Source organism: Panthera uncia (genome assembly GCF_023721935.1).
Source record: "Panthera uncia isolate 11264 chromosome A3 unlocalized genomic scaffold, Puncia_PCG_1.0 HiC_scaffold_12, whole genome shotgun sequence".
In the NCBI taxonomy this organism is placed as follows: domain Eukaryota; kingdom Metazoa; phylum Chordata; class Mammalia; order Carnivora; family Felidae; genus Panthera; species Panthera uncia.
In genome coordinates, this window is record NW_026057579.1 from 38743577 (window position 1) to 38763758 (window position 20182).

Consider the following 20182-nt stretch of genomic DNA (forward strand, 5'->3'; position numbering starts at 1 on the left):
TGAGCAGCCCCCCGCTGGGGGCGCACGAGAGCAGGTCCCCTCTGGGACCCGTGAGCAGCTCCCCGCTGGGGGCGCACGAGAGCAGGTCCCCCAGACAGGCCACACAGAGCACCAGAGCCCGAGACCACACTGGCCAGCACCAGCCTCCCACAGTGGAAACAACCAAAACCCAACCCAAAAACTCAGCGAGAACTCCCGATTCCCACATGGGCCTGGGGCCACCCTGCTTCGTTTACACAGTGCGGGAAGATCACTTGGGGCATGCCGTATCTACTTTCCTTAGTTAAAAGCAAAATCCAACTATTTCTAAATATTTTTTCACAATCAACTGGGAAATCGAACGTCAGATTTCAGTCACTCACTTGAAACGTTTAATTGAAAGAGACTTTGAGTATTTCATTAGTCCGTATGAACAAATTCAAACACATCTTCATCCTCATCGTGGCCACAGAGTTGGTGGGTACGTGGCTGTGGCCGGCGCCTCATGCCACCCGCGGCAGCGTTAGCCGCCCCGGGGACGGGTCCTGTGCCCGTGTCACGTTCACGTGCGTATCTGGTGCTTGAAGTTTCAGGACCGCAGACAGCTGGTTATGGTAGACAAACGTCTCGTCGTTTGGAAGAGAAAGGAAAAAACAAGGCAAAGTAGAATCAGACCATATCTGCATCTGCTGAGCAAAATGAGAAACGAATTAATTACGGAAACATAGAGGGCTCTTTCGGCGACCTGGGGGGTGGGGGGAGGGGACTGGAGAGCCAGCGGGCAGCTCTGTCCTGAGATGGCCCTACACCCTCCCAGCCCCTGGGAAGAATGGAGGACGCTCAGGAGTCAGAGCTTCCCTTAGGAGCCGTGAATTCAGTGCCCACCCCCTCCCCCCCAGCCTAGAGTCTGTGACCCTTGCGACCACTGGTTCAAGCCCAGGAGCTGGGGGCTCCTCGTGAGTCGAGCCGTCCAGCTGGGGGGCCCGCTGTGCCTTCACCAGCCTGCTCACCTACCCATGCAGACTCGTGGGGGCCAGGAGTCACCTTTCCCACTGGAAGCAGCGACAAGTCTTCTCTTGGATCTTCTTATCTCCTGGGAACTGATCTTTGAGATTAGCCCATTAGTTAACCCCCAGAATCTCTGCAAGTTCTGGAGAGTTAAGGAAGTGTCATGGGCGGGGCAGGAAGCCCTGGTGACCTTGGACGAAGGACTCGCTGCCCAAAGACACGTGGCTGCAAACAGGCGGCCTCAACTCCCTGGACTCACCCACGCGTCTTCACACAGGAGAGTCTTGATGGAGTTGTACCTGGAACGCTCTCCCACACGAACGTTCTGCGATCCTAAGAATGCAGCCTCGGGGCTCCAGAAGACTGGGCATCCCTCGCCATACTCACGCTGACAAGGGTCATGACAGCGCATCTCCGCTTGGATAATTTTAGCCTCTAATAATTGCTGTCACTGTGAATATGAGCAGACCTAGCCTAAAAGTTCCCCATAAATAAGACAAACAACATCGCTGAGTAACTGTGATTAGAAAACGCAACAGCTGAGTCTAAGGGTGACGAACGGGGGTCTCCCGGCTCTCAACTCAGAGATTCCCCTCTCATCCCTGTGGAACAAGGGGCTCCGGGGGCCCCTCTTTGTCACGACAGAGCGTGACGCCTTGGGGAGGGTGCCGGGGGCCGGGACCAGCTCCTAGACAGGTGGGAGACTTCTCTACCTCAGAGGGAAAGACGCCACACTTGTCCCAGAGCAGATCTGGAGTATTTGACAAGGATGAAGACAGAGGGATGTGAACTCAGGTCACTGTACCTGGGCTCAGGGAGGGGCTGCAGAGGTCACAGGAAAGGAGAGGGTCATCACCGTCAGAGCAACCAGGCGGTCTCCGTCTGCCCGTGGCCCTGCCCAGCCCCCCACATGGCCTCGCCAGGGCGTCCACTACCTTCCCACCGGCTCCAGTCCCCTCGCGCTCTGTAGGAACATGACCTCATGACTCCGGCGGCCTCCTGAGCATCAGTCCAGGATTCCCCTAATTTCCCAGCCTCCTCTGCCTGTCTGAAAGGGTGTAACTCGTTGGCCAGGCCCCAGGACATGGCAGGTTGAGGAAGCTGACGATTCGTTTCTGTAATCAAAAAGAAACACCCATCTAATGCTGCAACAATGCACTTCATTACCTGAGACCCTTTGGGGGGCGCTCCCAGACCACATCTCCTATGACCTGGAAAAGTCTAGAGCAATTCTTGCTTTGAAGTAGTATCTCTCATTTCTCGTTGTTCTTCTGGGTTCTTTCTTTCTTTTTTTTTTTTTTTTTTTTTTTTACACATCAGTTGTGTACTTGCTTGCCCATAGTTTATTTGAATGTCTGGAAACAACAATAGTAACACAATCAGGACTAGATCTTGAATTGGGTCTCAATCTAGATTGTGTCTCAATTGGATTTTTTAGCAACAACGCACTAAAAAAACAAATAACACTTGTAATTATAAAGTTGTAATCCCCAGAGTTCTAACCACATCAAATTATAGTCATGAAGGTGGAAAAGAAATGCCCTATGGTTTTGTTTAAGAATTTGGGTGGGTTTTTTTGTTGTGTTTTCAAATTGTAACTATTGAGTATAAATTGTTTATAACAATCTGACTCAAAGGAGATAAAATTCACACCCACAACATTTCAGAACACTCACGTAGAAACCGAAAGGGCCCTTGGGCCCAGCCAGAGCGGCCTCTGCATTCTGGGCCCAGACTCCACCCTGGAAGCGGCTGGGCCAGGCCTCCCTCACCTACGCCCCAGTGTGACAAGTCCGACCCCACCCCAGGGGAGGACGCCAGCTCTGACACCCACCTGCTGTGGCTCCGACTCGTGTCTGTTACTTCACAGCTCTGCTGGGCCCACGATCGCAGCAGAAAACCACAAAAAGGAAACTGAGGTCCTCGGGTCTCCTCCTGAAACCCCCATCTATATAGTTCTGGTCTTTTACTTAGCATGTGAACCCATACTTTAATATGATTTTCAGGTAAAACCCTTTTCTTCAGCACACATTGTCCCTGTCTGACAGAACGTGGGTTGCGTGAAGAACTAGTCCAGCGGACTCCTGAAGTCCCTGCAAGGGGACGTTCGGTTTGTGGACTGTTGTTGGTGCCACGCGGTTAACCCCGGATCGGCACCGAAAACACTCGCCCTTTCTTCATACCTGCTTTCACCTGTGACCCATTTCATTATTCGCCTCAGCACAACGTAAGTAGAGCAAATTGCCTGAAAACACCAAACCAGAGATAGAATTCTGTAAATGACTTTGAATCCTGGAGGAGGCTGGTGCGTGCAGGATATTTAGAGCCTGCTTGTTGATGGGTGCACTGACTGTCCCCCTCCACTAGTCCACATAATGAAGAGCAGACTTTATTGCACATATGCTTCCAAATAGTTAAATGCCAGTAACTTGAGAAATTCCATTAACCTGCAAGGATCTGTGGCCACTGGCACCATTGCACCAGCCATCGCCACCTTTACTGATGGCGGTCGCGCAATCTCAGACGACGCCGAGCACGGTGGCCTGGAGGAAGAGCTGCGCTCTGCCGTTGGCCGGGTAGCCAGGCGCTGACGCGGGTTCCCTTGCCTGTTTCCAGCCAGGCACCTGCCTGAGCTCCTTCCCCGGGTGGGGGGCAGAGGGGCAGCCGCAAGCTCAGAAATGCAGCGAAAACCATTTCCTTCTCGGGACAAATGAATTGAAGATAATCTTAAGATTTACAGTGTGAAGAATTAACTGAAGTTCCCTACAACTACAGCGTGATAGGAAGGTGCAGAGGTCATACCCATGGACCGCTGGCATGTTCTGGGCAGCCTCTCTCGTGGGTATAGAAAGAGCCAGGCGGTGACAGGGGCATTCTGTTTCCGTGGTTGCTCCCTCCATCGTTTCCTCCTCCCCAAGCTCTTGAGGGTGATGGGATGTGTTTCACAAGAAGTTCAGAGAAAATCGCAAAAATAATAAGTCTCGCCTGATGCGGTCTCTCCTCGGACTCAGCTTGGAAAATGCCCCAAGATGTTGCCTGTGCTTCCGTGTTTTCAAACGTACGTATAGATTCGTGTCACGGTCAGTCCCTCGCGGGCACAGCAGTGCTGGGCTCCAGGTGGCCAGTCACGGTGCCACGGAGACACAGCGGCCGCCTGGAGGCCTGCTTCTCCAATCACGGCCCGGGAACCTAACACGCAGTGTGTAAATTGAGAGGTGAATATAACTTTTATATTTGCAAGAATTCTGTAGAACAGGGTCGCCTTCAACTCGTATCACCTTGAACCCTGGGCCAAGGGCACGGTGCATGCTCGTCGAGTCCTTCCACAGTCTTCCCGACTGTACTCACTGGGTCGGGTTTCTGTCCTCTTGCCACTCTTTGGGAATACACGTATCTCTGTACTAAAGAAAAGTATTTGTAGGAACTATCCAGAAAAGAGACGATACTTGTTTTATACAATTAGTGACGCTCTATGACTAAGGTACAGCAAGTGTGACTTGCTGATGTTTAGAAAGATGTGTTAGATTTTTAAAAATGTGTTGATTTGCTATTGATATGTTGGTGCCCAGACCTCTTTTACCAACAAAAGTCTTTTCTGAGGGAACAGCATGAAATCCATAAAGGAGGCCCCCGGGGACACCCTGACTCAGCTGTTAGCAAACAGGTATTTTCTCCTAATCAATACACCTCATTTCCTCAGTACATCGATAAACTTGAACAATCCTTCTTTGTTTTTTTAATCAAAGAAACAAAAAGCAGGTGTGAAAGTGGCATGGAGGTAACAAAGTCCAGTCTGAGGGCTGGGGGGGGGGGGGGGGGGGCTCTTTAGAATCCACACATACTGTTACCTGTATTCGCAATATACCTGGCAGCAATTATGCAGCCCGGTGGAGACAGATGCGCGTCCCAAACATTCCTTGAGCATTAAACAGGATACATTTCGGGTGAAACATAGGGCTTTTATGTAATTTTTAACATGGCCTTCTTTCAGCGGATTTTCCTAAATGCTTTTTTGCGATTGAACATAATGCTCATTCGGGTGTTATTTCTAGCAGCTCACCAAAATTCTCCTGAGGCTAGGAGGCAGGCCAACGCAGGGGTGCACTGGTCACATTAAATGACACATCGTACGGGCCATGGTGGCACCAACTGACCTCAGTCCTGCATTTCATGGGCGTTTGGTCCCTGCACACTCCTCCCCCTCTCTCTCAATCCTGCTGAGACACGCATGCGGGAACCACAGCGAATTAGATTTAGCTTCTAAACTTCTACGTGCATTCTGTTGCCTCACTGCATATCATAATGAATTGTCTGTAAGGTAGAAAATTCAAAATAGCTTAATTCAGTCGAAACATGTGCTTCTGATGCTGAACGCCCAGCATAGGTGGCGTCGCTGCGTGAGCCCGAGGCCTTGCACTGTGCTGCCTGAGCGTCACTGCGAAAACAAACCATTTAAAAGCAATTGCTGCGAACATCTGTTTAAGAGTTCGTAACAAGCAAAGTTCATGAACTCTTAGAAAGCCTGGTAATATGATGAGTGTAATTATCATGCATCTGTTTGGGCTGTAAATAAATAAAGCGGATAAAAAATAAAAGTCACTCGTAAAATTTAGAATGAAAAATTAATATTTTAAAATTACATTTACCGCATATGCTGGTTTATTTTCAGAAGAATTAAGGAAATTGATAGTTTCTAGCAAGTGCTTCCTGTGGCCTCCTGGTTTTAGAGCAGTCCGCTCGATTTGAGCCACACCGCCCGCCGAGCCGCACGCGGGACCTAAGTCTCCAGTGCGTGGTGAACAGGGTTTGACATGCCATTGACTTGCTTTCCATGCTGTTGCAACTAAACTTCAAGTTCTAGCCATTTTTTTCTTTTCTTTTCTTTTTTGTCCTTTTTTTTTATTTTCTTTGCAGAAGACCATCAAATGAACTGTCACAATACTCGAATAATGCAAGACGCAGAAAAGGATGATAACAATAATGATGAGTACGATAATTACGATGAGCTGGTGGCCAAGTCCTTGTTGAACCTCGGCAAGATTGCCGAGGACGCAGCCTACCGGGCCAGGACTGAGTCGGAGATGAACAGCAACACGTCCACCAGCCTGGACGACGGCAGCGACAGGAACGAGACGCTGGGCCGGAAGAGCGAGCTGAGCCTGGATCTGGACAGCGACGTGGTAAGAGAGACGGTGGACTCCCTGAAGCTGCTGGCGCAGGGACACGGTGTGGTGCTCGCAGACAACCTCGGCGACAGGGCGTACGCAGACTCTCTGTCGCAGCAGGACAGCAGGAACATGAACTACGTGATGTTGGGCAAGCCCATGAACAACGGGCTCGTGGACAAGATGGTGGAGGAGAGCGACGAGGAGGTGTGTCTGAGCAGCCTGGAGTGCCTGAGGAATCAGTGCTTCGATCTGGCCCGGAAACTGAGCGAGACGAACCCGCAGGACCGGAGCCAGCCCCCGAACATGAACATCCGCCAGCACGCCCGTCAGGAGGACGACTTCGCGGGGAGGACGCCGGACAGGAGCTACTCCGACATGATGAACCTCATGCGGCTCGAGGAGCAGCTGAGTCCCAGGTCTAGAACTTTCTCCAGCTGTGCAAAGGAGGACGGGTATCACGAACGAGATGACGACACCACCTCCGTGAACTCGGACAGGTCTGAGGAGGTGTTTGACATGACCAAGGGGAACCTGACCCTCCTGGAGAAAGCCATCGCTCTGGAGACAGAAAGGGCGAAGGCCATGAGGGAGAAGATGGCGATGGAGGCCGGAAGGCGGGACAATGCGCGGTCCTATGAAGAGCAGTCGCCAAGACAGCTTCCCGGGGAGGAGAGAAAGCCTAAGTCCAGTGACAGCCATGTCAAAAAGCCATACTATGGTAAAGGTAATATTTCTACCTAACGTAAGTTGCCTCACGCAAGCAGGAGCTAGGGTGAAAGATGCGAGGATAGTCCACAAGCGAAGTGCGCATCACACTAAGTCATGTCACTAATGCAGATTTCTCAGAGTTGGTTACACGATTATGTTTTGTGACTATGTTGCTGGACAGCGAATAAAATATTTGTCTGGGAAATACACAAAGCAGCTCAATGCCCTATGATCAGAGCAGACGAGTAATATGATATTTCAGCGGGAGACGCCTGCCTCGGAAAGACAGGGCTAGTGCACACACGCATCGCGTGATAGAAACCACTAGCATGAGCCTGTGTTCTTACAAAGGAGCCACGATCTATGTGGAGTGGCAAGGGTTTACACAACAATTAGCCAATCAGGGAGGAAGCACATTTTTTATACACTGCATTGGGTAGGTGGCATCATGATTTATAAAATTATCATCAAATGGCGGTTATTGATGAACACCCCCCCCATAAAAAACATCCCTGATAGAAATTGAACAGTAACAGAATGACCGATAACATAAGACAAGGGCAGTGACTGCACATTAATTATCCTAAGATAGTAAGTAATGGGAGCCATTTGCTATGCAAGGCATGGTGTATCCCAAGCTGAGATCAATAGTAATTTCTTTAGTATATTCATTCCTGCTCTCTGATTCCATCCCATGGTGGAAACAGTTATGGTGCTTACTTTATTATAAAACACTCAAAAAACCATCCAACATGATAGTTTTAACAGATTTTCACTTATAAAATATATTGACACGTATCTGCATGTATCTGTATGTTTAATCGTTCCCATGTGTAGTCACCATATCCACTAAGAGTATGAATACACACTGAATGAATGACTGACTTCATGTTTGCAGTAACAACCGTGTCCACTTGTGATATGAGGTGGGTCATGATTTAACCTCGTGCAGAACCTTGACGCTGTGGCTATTTCGGTTACAAGATTCTCTCAGAACTAAATAAGGAGCAATTTCAAGAATGAAATTGGTAATTCCTTAAATCCTTCCATATTAGGACCAAAAACAGAACTTTTGTCTTGTATTCGATTGTATTCCTTATAAAGACTGAGTTTCCCCACCGTGGATCTGATGGTGAGGTTCAGGAATCTGGTTTGAAAACCAAACAATCAGAAAGCCTCTTTCTCCCGCTGTGACATAGGTGTGTATTCTCCTCTCAATGTGTGCACAGAACTCTGTGGCATCGCTGTAACCACAGCCCAACAGGGGACGAACCGTAGCCAGAGGCCCGTCGGGTTCTTGCTTTGGCAGGTGCTTGAGCGCTGACCGCCGTCTCGGGTGACGCAGGGAGACCCTCCGGAGGGGCGGCATATGAGGAAGGGGCTGTTTCTTAAAGGCGACAGGCTCTAGCTCAGTGCAGCATCAGGCTTGCGTTGGCGCTGTGAAGACTGGGAAACAGCACATGCGTTCATAACCGTAGTGCGATCTATCAGGACCTTTTAGTTGGACGTTTGAGAGGCGGAGAGGAGCTAAACGCTTTTAGGAAGGAAGAGTGTCCTTTCTCACAGGGCGGCTCGGTGGGGCGAATACACATTGGGCTTACGTGTTAGACATCTGCAGACCGGGTTTCACGCGGAACGGGCAGCGAGGCACGCGGCAGAGCACTGTGGGAACACGTGGGCTCCCGGGGCAGCGCACGCAATGTGTGCCCCTGGCTCCTTTGGCTTCTGTGGTTCCCTTAAGCCCGGCAGCTTTCTGTAGATTCTTACTCATTTTGCTTTGTTATTGCTATTTGGTCTTATTTTGATTCGGGCAAGAAATGGAATTCAAACCGCTGGCTTCCCTTCAACAAATGGGGCAGGGGTGGGAACAGTAAAAGCCGAGATGTGCTTTTCCCTGAAATGGGGGAAGGGTTGGGGTTGGGACCTTCCAGAAGAGTCAGAAATCATTGATTCCTGACTTGACCAGTTTCTCTAGATTTCCTCCTCCGAGCAAGGCTTGTCCATTTTCATGTGTGTCCTGCTTCATTCCCGGGTCCCTTCTCAAGATGTCTGTGGGCATGTTCGGGACCAAATCAGTAAAGCCAGGCAAGGACCCCCGGTGGGGCCGGGAGATTAATGCCCTCCTTACTAAAACGATTAATTATGTGACATTTTACCAACATAGCCAATGGACAATTCCTACAACCGCACAGCACGTCAACAATCTTCATTTCCAGCTTCTTTGTTATTTTATTGCAACAGTTCTCACTTAAACACGATCTTCTCAAAATGGTTTGAATTATACATGAGTGACTCTTCCAAAATCTTGAGCTAAAACAAAACACGTTCATCATGAAACTCCTCTACCTTTCTCCTCCTCAAGCATCCACTCGAAGGGGAGGAAGGGGAGCAAAGCTAAACCCAGCGTGCAATTTTTTTTTTTCTAGACATCCTTGCCGGGTTTTCGGTTGAGTTACTGGCCTGTTTGCTTGGTTGGTTGTTTTGGGTTTGTCTGAATGTTTACCTTCAAGATGAATTGAGATTCCCGGAAATCAGCATGCGCGGGGAGGCGATGGCGGAGGCGAGCGGCATCGAGAGGAGAGTATACCCTTGTGTCCTCCAAAACTGAAATTGTTTGAGCCACTTGTTTTTATACAGATCTGCACTTAACTTCAGAACACTTTGGAAATGTATGAAATGATAGCACTTGTTAGGAAGCTGCAAGTGTACTGATGAAAGCATCACTTAATGATGAATAATAGTTAAAATTTAGGTTTTTACCTTTAAAATGCTATTTATATTTAGCTAATGATCTTAAATAATGAGTATTTTGCTCTGAAACTGTTACTGTGCACTTACTATTTTATATTTACGTTAATTAAATGATGCTGATATTATTACAACACTACCCAAAAGGCAATAAAACGCCAGGCTTTTTGATTATATGTGTAAGGGAAGCTCCAGTAAGATACTGAGAAACTGAAGCTACAACATAATTTCAGTTGTTTCAGGAAACCGTGATCTTCGACACCTGTAGGAAGTAGCTGACAGTTGCATCCAGGATACAGGCCCGTCAACAGCAGCCCCAGTTTAGCGATCCAGGACCTGAGAGATGTATTACCTAGGTTAAAATGCTAGCTTAAAAAAGGAAGGGGGGGGGAGGTGAGCTTTTTATACAAACGTAAAAGCGTTTACATATTCCTGTGACTCTTGTGTCCGTTTCAAGTTCACATGAATGACTTAAGAAGAAAGTCCATCCGAATTCAAAAAACTTGAACCAAGCATGTATTTTCTAGCTGTCACGATTGGCCCGGTTAACCAGCCACGGATAGTTAAAAAGTGTTACACCCCTAAAGAAACGTTAAGCACACACTCCCTGGGCTGAACCACCGTAGTCACTCTCTGTTGATGATCTGTGCAACCGGTTTTCAAAAACTGACTCAAAAATAATTTTTTTGCACACTTATATTACTGTTTGGTCTGAGCTTTACCTTAGAAATATTTCTGCACATTGATGAGCTGTGGTCAATTCTGGATAGAGAAATAATTTTATTAACGATAGCATTGCATTTCTGGCATCTGGCGTTCAAGTTTTGACCAAAGGTCTGCTCTGCGCCTCCCTGCAGAGAGCCAACAGGGCTGTATAAGACCATTCCCTCTTAATTTTGTGTACGCATGCACAGCATCGTAAGATCCTTCCTCTGGTTCCAAGGACAGATGAAGAAATCAAAAGAAATGGTTGCTCCAGCAGCTTCTGAAACATTTTTTATTGCCCATCACCCCCATCAGGTGGGATTTCCACCATTCTGGTCATTTGCTTACAGTGCCTTCTAAGAGTTCAGCTCCTTTTCAGAAAAGTCTCTGAATTGGTGTGCTATGGAACATCGTTGCAAGATAAAAGAAATAAAAATTTAAAAATTCCACCACCAGTAAAATTTTGCACCTAGTAGTGTATCCGATTAGAGCACCAGAAGAGACAGACACTGCACTGAGCAGTGTTTTAACGGCATTGTGCCCCCTGGTTGGATTTCACAGAGCGATTGTTGAGGGTCGCTGTGCGGTTTTGCTCTCTGAGAAGGTCACTGTCTCATCAGTATTTACGTTGATTTCTTTGAGCAACACAGCTTATCATGTAACACACGGGAAAGCAATTAATCAGGAGCTACGGTAGGGCTAGTCTTTTTTTTATCTCATAGAAAGTAAATTATTTTATGATTCATGATTGCAGTGTTTCAGGTCAAAAAAAATCACCCAAAACCACGGAACTACCTACGCAAAAGTCTATGTCACAGCCTGTCCCCTGACACCTGCTTTTTTTCTTTATTTGTCAAGGTCTCTTCAGGTTGTTAATTTATCACATTTGTCTTCAATGGGTAAAGAAATTCATTCTCTTGACACCTGTTGTCGCTTTTAGATCCCTCGAGAGCAGAAAAGAAAGAGAGCAAGTGTCCCACCCCGGGGTGTGACGGAACTGGCCACGTAACCGGGCTTTACCCACATCACCGCAGTTTGTCTGGATGCCCGCACAAAGATAGGGTCCCTCCGGAAAGTAAGTCCGTGTTTCGCCAACACCCGTGGGAGCACAGCCCCGGGGATCTGTTTGTGTCACCCCACGTGCCTCTGTCATTTCCATCTCAGTGCAGCCCAACCTTGTCTCCCCGGCCCTTCCTGTGTTGACGGGCCGCTCGGCCAGGACTGGCGGCCCCTTCGAGGCCCAGTCACTCCTGCTCCGTGGTGGCCCAGGACGGCAGCTCACCAGCCGGGACTCCACTCCGCTTCCATTTCTGACTCGCTCGGGCCCTCGGGCAAGTGACTTGTCCCCTCATCTCTCAGAAATCATAGCAGTGGACCGAGATGGTCTCTAAGACCACCGCCCCCTGCAGGGCTAACCTCCTATGAGTCCCCGAGAGAAAGGTCCCGGAGCCTCCTCTCGCCCAGTTATGTAGACTTCTGTACATATGAACCCATATTTGTTTTTGTATCTTACTGCATTTTGCTTGTCCAGAGTCTGTCTCGTGTCACAGCTACCCCAACTTTTCCACACAACAAAAGCTTAGCTATGGAGGCTAAAATCGGGTGGGTCTAGATCTTACGCATTCCTTTTAATGAGTTAGGTTGTGAGAGTGTGCAATTTATCTACAAACACAACTAAATTTAATTCGGGACCGAAACGGTGTACACCTTCTCTGTTTATCTTCCTCCCAGCACATAAAGTATGCCAGCTATTTAAATACAATTAGAATTGATTGCTCAGGGGAAAAGGCACATTTTCAGAAATGACAACATGAGTTTAAGATCCCGATTTTGAGCCTAAGGTATGTGAAGGATTTTCCTCATTAGCTGAGACACAGTTTCTAGCAGGGAAAATGAAATCGCTTGGCCGACATTCGTCAGGATGACCAGGTGACGGTTCAGAGGAGTTTTTGAGGGTTGTCCCATTAAAATGGCTAACTTTGGAATTCTTGAGACGCAAATCTGTCAGAACAAAGAGAAATTCAGGGTAGTCGCTGAAGCTTAGAAAACGGGTTTGGCTGAACATTTTCCGATGAAATCTTTTTAGAAACTACTGTGCCTCCAGGTTTTCAAACGGCTACTGAAAGTAAGCAGCCCGTGTTTCTCGTAACGGCCTTGTGAGCAAACCTGAAGGGTATGGAAAGAAACGAATTCGAGTGCATGGCCGTGCCCGTGTGTTACATGAGCAGGGAGACAGCATGGTCTGACCGCAGCGGCTTCCTGTCTGAGCACCGTCCGTGCCGGCCTCTCCGCGCACTCCAGCCTCCCTGCCTCCCTCACTCCCTGGCGAGCCCCTGTTTCCCAGATGAGGAAAGTGGGGAGCCGATGCCCTCACCCTCTCTTCCTGGGGGATTAGCGCGGTGTCTGGCCGACCCCGATCTGCACAGGTACTAACCCGCCCGAGCAGGGAGCAGGGCTGAGTTGGAGACTCCACCTGTCGGAACCCCAAGCTTGTGTTTCTGCCGAGGCCTGGCTTTGCTGCTCCTGCCCAGGTCCCCACGAGCTGAGACACCGGGCCAGCCACGGGCCCTCCACACCCCACTTTCCTTATCCCCAGCTTGGGGCACGAGGACATCACTGGTGTCTTAGGTACAGAGAGGCTCCTGACGCGACTTTTCCCGAAGGCACACGTTTTCGCCTCCGAAGTGGAAAATCAGTTCCCTTCCGTGGCTGAGAAATTCTCCACGCTACTCATTTTCACAGGAAGAGCCTACATGTAGTAGAGAAGGGGGATGCGCCCCGACCGGCTGCGTGGTGTACGTGCTCCCACAGACCACGGGTCAGCCCGCACCTGGGCTCACCTCTGCCGGGAGGAGGCCGGAGGTCCGCTCGACACCCGTCTCCCAAATGCCTTCCAGAGCGTCTGTAGGAAGCTGTTCCTAAATACTTGTGTATAGTTCTTTGTAGAATCATAAAAACTTTAAAAGGAAAACATGAGACTCCTCAAAGGGCATGTCTTATTTTTTAGTTTTTAGGTGTTTTTTCCGGTTTTTCCTTGGCTAGGCTCCCCTAATCACCCTTTCCGTCAAGCCGAAGGCATTAGAGTGTCGCACACCCCAGTTTGCAGCACGCTGTGCTAGAAACACGAGGACATCCCACTTATGGGACTCAGTTCTGGCCCTCCAAGAGCCCCAGCCCAGCCAAGGACAGACGCGTGCTCAAGACAGTGGGTGACTCACACCTGAGACATCAGACTTCCCAAGGGCCCACAGGCTTCACCGGGGTCGCACTTGAGCCGGTCCTGAGGGAGAGAGAAGGGGTCCACGGCTTTGTCTGAAGGCTGTTGCGGTAGTCCACGCGGGAGACCAGGCGTGACGGAGGCAGTGGCCAGGGAGGGAGGATCTGGGACAAGTTCCAGACGCGTTCCAGACACAGGCTGGCGTGCAGGAGGGGAGAGGGAGGGGGTGGGGGTGACGCCGAGAACTCCCACCTGGCACGTAAGAACGTGGACTCCAGGAGTAGATGTGATGGGGAAACAGGGCCCCATGTAACAGAAGGAACAGAGGCTCGGATTTGCCATCTTCCCTGGAAGTGCTGGGTGGCACTGCCACAGGCTGCCTGGAGAAGGGTCCAGGGTCAGGTACACAGGCGGCTCCCCAACCTCTTTTCCCAGCTATGCTGCCGGAAACCGGGAATGAAATTGCCTGGAGAGGAGACATAAAGCGGAAACAGACAGGAGCCAAAAACAGGAGTTTGGGACATGAGTGTGTAGAACGTGGGGCCGAGGAAGAGGGGATACAAGCAGCCAGGAGAGCATGGTTGTTCTGGAAAGATCCGCACGTGTTGGGGGGCCAGACCCCGGGGTCACCAGGCTTAAGCAAAACCTGTCGCTGACATTTAAGGGAGGGCAGAGGGCGGTGGGGAAGAGCGGGAACCGTGGATGCAACACAAGTCCGAGGAACATGGGGGGCGCAGCGGGGGAGGGGGCAACAGGAGCAGAGGAGGGGCTCAGGGTGGGGACAGGAGTGGGGACAGGAGGGCGACAGGAGTGGGGACAAGAGCAGGGGAGGGCAGGAGCAGGGGAGGCAAAGGGGAGCTCTTAAGTCAGGCTTAAGAGCTCACACACACCTTGTAACAACCAGGCTCCTTTTTATAAATGAAGTGAGAGCGTACGAGGGATGATGGAAGGCATCTGACCTTCAGCCTCAGTCCTGGGGATACAATAAGGGAGCGGTGGGCCCTGACGACCTGGAGGGCACTCGCCGTGACCAAAGGAGCACAGGAGGGGACAGGAGCGGGACAGGAGTGGGGACAGGAGCAGGGGCAGAGCGGGGGGGGGGGGGGGGGGGTTGACGGTGGCAGAAGCACAGGATCCTGGGACGGGAACAGGATTTAGGGCAGAAGGGGGGGCAGCAGAGGGCGGCCGTCCCCCCGACCGCTGGCTGGGTGCAGGCCGCACGCAGCAGGCAAGACCCAGCTGCAGACCAGCACGGAGGGGTCTGCTATCTGCCGTGAGGACCCAGCTGTGGCAAGTGTGGATAAATAGACAGGAAAGAGGACATTGGGAAGAGTGCGCGTGATGTTGTAACAGGAAGACGGGAGAACCCTACTGAATAAAGACTGATGTAGGTGAACCCAGGCCCTGGCGGGGAGTGGAGGCCTGGGGCCAGGGAGGAGCACAGAAGGAAGACTTGGGTTGGGAGGGGGGCACCCAAGCTGGGAGACTGGGGGGGGGGGGGGGGGGGGGGGGGGCCCTCGTGGGGGGGGGGGGGATGCCCTGTGCCAAGTGGGGGAGAGAAGGGGCAGGAGGAGCCTCCTTGTGCTCAGAGGACACGGTGGGGGGTTATAGGCGGGGCGGGGGTACAGGGGCGCCCGGGGAGAAGGCCTCCTGACACCCCACTCTGGCCAGCTCCCCAGCACACAAGGAGCCTAAGGCTGACTCACCTTTGTCAGGTCGGTGCTTACCGAGCGCTGAGCGGACGTCCAGATGATGCGGGAGCCATGAAACCGTAAAGATGAAACCAAAATATACTCCCTTTTCAAGAAACTGGCCAGGAGTGAGGAGGCTCTCGTAGGCTCCAGTAGAACAGTGTCTTATGGGAATAGCATGCAAACGTCAGGGAAGAGAGAGATTGTTCTAGAGAAAGAGGAAAGTTGTAGAAAATTGAGAAGTAGTTTGGGCAGACTTTGCTTTCCATGGTTCGATCGTGGGTGAACCTCGCTGGCCGGGAAAGCGCCCCCCGGTCTTGCTGCCTCGAAGCGGACGGTTGTGTGGGGGCAGGTGCTGTGGCTCAGTCCTCCTGGCTTCCCACCGGCACCTGTCAGCCCCTCCCGCTTCCCCAGAGTAGCGGCCGCTCACGGAGGGCCAGACAGAGGATGACATATGCAAACTGTCAGGGCCAGTTCCCGACACGTGTAAACGCAAACGCTGTCTCCCAGCAACGGGCCGCTTGACTCCTGGTGCTGCCGAACCACATCCTGCCGTGTCTCCGTGCTGACTTCACTTACTATTCTAGCTCATTCCATTGGAAGAATAACAAAATACTTGATTCTCAGATGAAAAGTCATTATTTAATTCATTTTATTTAAAAATCAGGCTTGGGTTTCTCTATTCACCGGTGACCACCTTCTTAATTCCTTGTTAATACCATGTGATTCCAGAGAGTATAGGCGTGTCTTACAAATCACCAGTGTATGTGCTGTTACATGGCCAACCGATGTTCAGGGCTGACGCGCAGGAGATGTAGGGAGGCCCCGCTTCCCTGCCCCATCTGGAACGTTCCCCACCCCCACGGCCCCGGCCCAGCGCTCCCTGCTCTGCATGCCCACTACACTAAGGTTGAGAGAACCTTCTTCTTTCCACATGTGTGTTCCCGACCATGCCCATCACAAGTGTGTGTAGGACTGTCCATTGTGAACTAACCCAGCCTTTGTTAAAATGATCGCGTACTCGTATCCGGACCATTTCTGTGTTTTAACGCTGGGCTGTCTTCTCTGCCTCTTCCTTGTCAAGTTCTTGCCATGCATGAGAATGTTCTCAAGTGTCCTACTCCGGGCTGCACAGGGCGAGGGCATGTAAATAGCAACAGAAACTCGCACAGAAGGTAAGCAAAGCGTCCTGCGCCCCACGCTGCGGGGAAGGCGGCTCCCCGACAGCCCCATCCCCGTCCCTCGGGAGGGAGTGCGCCCCTGCACCCCTCCCCCTCCTGGGTCGCTCTCTGGGAGCGGAGGGTACTGGTGCATGGTGCATGGGGAAGCAAATCCGGAGAACCGTTTTCGAAGCGTGGACTTTGTTACTTGTTCCACTCATTCGTCCTGCGTCCTCTAGAAGGCGCCCTCCTTGGTGTGAGGAACGGATCCACAGCCCTCTGTGGGGAACGCTCAGCTACCCTCGCGGGTGGGGAGAAGCTCTCCTGTGCGCACCGTGCAGGGAAGGGTTCCAGCGCACCGAGACTGGGGGGTCCGCGACCCAACCGAGTTGCCCCTAGAACTCTGCCGAAACCCCAGTCATCAGTGTAGACGCAGTGTGGACACAAAACACTAGCAAGTGTCCAAAAGCGCTAGTTGGGGGGCGTTTGGCACGACCGTGAGCCAGGTACGTAGGCGTACCCAGAATCGCACTTTTGCTCTGACAAATTCCAATTCTCTTTCCTCCCCTGTTCTGACTTTTAGCAAGTTGCTCATGATATTCAGATCATATCAAATACTACTTTATCAACAGCGGAGTGATTCTGTTACGGTCCGCCTCATGGCCTATACTTTCAGCTTCAAAAGCGCACGTAAAATTATGCCTAAGTGGAGGAAACAGTTATGAGTTTCGTCTTAATCTCTGCTTGCCTGACTGGTAAATGTTGTGACTTGTGTGAAGTTTACCATGAAACAAATCACGACCCTGTCCCCCTCAGCGATCCTCCGGGACTTAGTCTGCCAAGAAAGGGATGATCAATAGGTCGGTTCAGTTCACGCCGAGCACTGTTCCGTATGGTCTTTACAATATCGGCCCCCTCCTCAAACCTTGGCGGGGTCGTGTATTTTTGAGACGTGATGCACACGTGGGGTGAGCGTCCGCACATGTGTGTAGATATATATACAGACACACAAAGAATAGACACTGTGAGTTCATGAGGAATAAGCCCAAACACAAGACAGCCAACCTGCCGTCTCTTCCATGAGCATTTAGTTCCAAAAACCACTTAACGGTGCTCCTGGAGACTATCCTGCTTCCTCCCAATGCCATTCATCCCCCGGGGAGGGCGTGAACGAGCTGGTCAGTGACAAGCCAGAGCGCTGTGGTCGGTGGCGCTCACGGGGTCAGCCGAGAGCTCGCCTTCTGGTGCCGGTCAGAGACCTGCCGTTCTTGGGCTCATCCGGCCCAGACGGCTAGATCCTCGTCTCCAGAAACATCCCGGAATGGAATCTGTGTCTGAAATTTCAACTCGCTCCTGTACTCTTGAATGACATGGAACTTGGCTTGCTGTCACTGGAAAGGATTGCGTGCCCTTGGTGCACGGCCTGGCCCTCAGCACCGTCCACCGGAGACCCAGAGGAACCCGTGCAAGGTGCAGCCGCGGTTGTTGCCCTCTAACCCGTCCCATCAGGAAATCCCACGGCAGGTGTGGGAACCCGCGCCGGAGCCTTCTCGCGCCGACCAGGGGAGAGGGGGAGGTGGTTACGGGGTCAGTGTGCCGTGAAGCCGCTGGAGGAGACAGCTCAGCCCCCTCTCTGTCCTTGCAGCCTCTCTGGATGTCCTATTGCTGCCGCGGAGAAACTGGCAAAGGCCCAGGAGAAGCACCAGAGCTGCGATGTGTCCAAGTCCAACCAGGCCTCAGACCGCGTGCTAAGGTACCAGATGACGAGCGCGTCGCCTCGTGAGAGCCGTGCGTGCCCAGCACGCCAGGGATGTGGGGGTCCGGGCCGGGCAGGCGGGCTCACGCCACGGCAGGCGGGCACGCGGTCACCGGTGCGGGTAAAAGAGCCGAGCCCCCGGCCCACCCCTCGCCCGCAGGGCTGTGTGAGGGCAGGGGGTCGCTTCGGTGGTCGGGGCCTCCGTCCGCCTGCTGTCGGTGGTTCTGGTTTTCTTTCCGGCCTTGAACGTATTCGGTGATTCTCTGAATGTGGGGGGAGGGAGGGGAGCTCTACACGTGAATGAGACAGTCACCCGAAGTGCTTTTATCTTAATGTGGAGGAGAGGGCGGAGGCCAGCCCGCAGCCCGGCGCCCCTCCCAGTGGGTGCGGAAGCCGTTCTCCACACGGGAGCCCTCGGGGGGCCTTCCACCCTCAGCCACCCGACTGAGAACCCGAGAGCGGCCAAGCGACTCACGTGAACCCGCTCAGTCCCTGACAGTCCAAGCAGGAAGACCTCAGAGATCACCTGGTCCAGCCCACTGTTTTCTTTTTTGATTTTTTTAATGTTTATGTATTTTGAGAGAGAGAGAGAGCAGAAGTGGGGGAGGTGCAGAGAGAGGGGGAGAGAGAGAATCCCAAGCAGGCTCCGTGCCGTCAGCACAGAGCCCGACGCGGGGCTCGAACTCACAGACCGTGAGACCATGACTGGAGCCAAAGTCTGACGTTCAACCGACTGAGCCCCACCCCCCAGGCGCCCCCACCCACTGTTTTCTTAAGTTTAGAAAAGAAGGATTCTCGGGAGGCGGTGGAGAGAGAAAACTTCATCCCAGACAGGACCCACCCACCAGCTCATTCCCCGGGCTGCGTGGCCATCGTCGGGGATTCTGACTCTTCATTGGACGTGGTAGTGGGAACACGCCCCGTGTCCTTACAAAGGCGGCCCTGGTGGCCGTGGTGGCTTCAGACCTTCTCCAGTGGGAGGTCACTGGCACAGAAAACAGGCTCTCCCTCGGAGGCATTTAGGTTGGTTCCAAGTCTTGCTGTTAAAGAGGAAGCAGTACGTTCGTGCGCGTGTGTGTGTGCGCGCGCACACACACACACACACACACAATTTTGATTCTGTTCAATTACCAATTCTTTCTTTGGGATAAATCACCTGGAAAAAAATCACTGTTCAAATGGCCTGAACACCTGCTTGGTTTTGTTGTGTATTATTTTGAAGCGTTCTGAAAGGATTTTACCACAGTCGTTAAACACCCTTTTGTCCCTCAATAGAAAAGTTAAAGTCTTTATGGAAAATGAAAAATACTGAAATAGGCAAAAATAAGAAAAATAAAAATCATTTATAATCCCACTATTTAGAGACAAGCCCTCCATAAATGTTGGTGTGCATCCTTCTAGACCTCTCCGTGTGCCTGAGACCCCCTCTTCCCGGAAGGTAAAGCAGACAGGGGGCGAATGGCTGCCCCCTCGGGCCCCGTCCTCCTGAGGAGATGACTGTGGGCCACAAATGGTGCACCTGTAGGCTTTCTTTACATACCCAGGCTGGGCCTGGCGAGGAGGGGCCGCAGAGGGAAGGACCCTCAGCCACCATAGCGGGAGGCACCGGGGAGCCAGCCCGGGCCGTGGGGACTGGGGGCTCTCTCCGGAGGAGTTAACTCCAGGCTGGCGAATTGGCCAGGCCTCCGGGGCTCCCCGTGCTCCCCAGCTCCCGACGGCTCACCGCAGGCACTGACGTCCCAGTTAGGAGCACGATCTGGGGGACCCGGTCTCCGGGTGGGCCACCTTTGCGTTCCCCGTGGGGTCTCCATGAGGGGATGCTCACTCGGTGGGCGAGGGAAGAGACAGGAAGGGAGGAAAGAGATCGCTTAAACCTACACTTATGTAGCTAAGAGTTGAAAAGTCTTCAAGCAGAGTGTCCAACAGGAGGGCTTAGAGTTTCCAGTTCTGTCCCAGTTTTCCACTCCCCGGCCGCGGGGCCGGCCTCCGTCACAGCCTCTGTCCATCACCAAGTGCCACCTTGTCTCCGATGCCTCTGCTCC

At 51.9% G+C, this 20182-nt stretch overlaps 1 protein-coding gene across 1 annotated transcript in view; it reads left to right on the top strand.

Moving 5' to 3' along the window:
* MYT1L (myelin transcription factor 1 like) overlaps positions 1-20182 on the top strand; it is a 106748-nt gene that overhangs the window by 42251 nt on the left and 44315 nt on the right. Inside the window, exons 5-8 of the mRNA XM_049652016.1 lie at positions 5902-6879; positions 11257-11391; positions 16309-16399; positions 18030-18137. Of these exons, the coding sequence (XP_049507973.1) occupies positions 5902-6879; positions 11257-11391; positions 16309-16399; positions 18030-18137 (1312 nt within the window). The remainder of the gene's footprint in view (positions 1-5901; positions 6880-11256; positions 11392-16308; positions 16400-18029; positions 18138-20182) is intronic.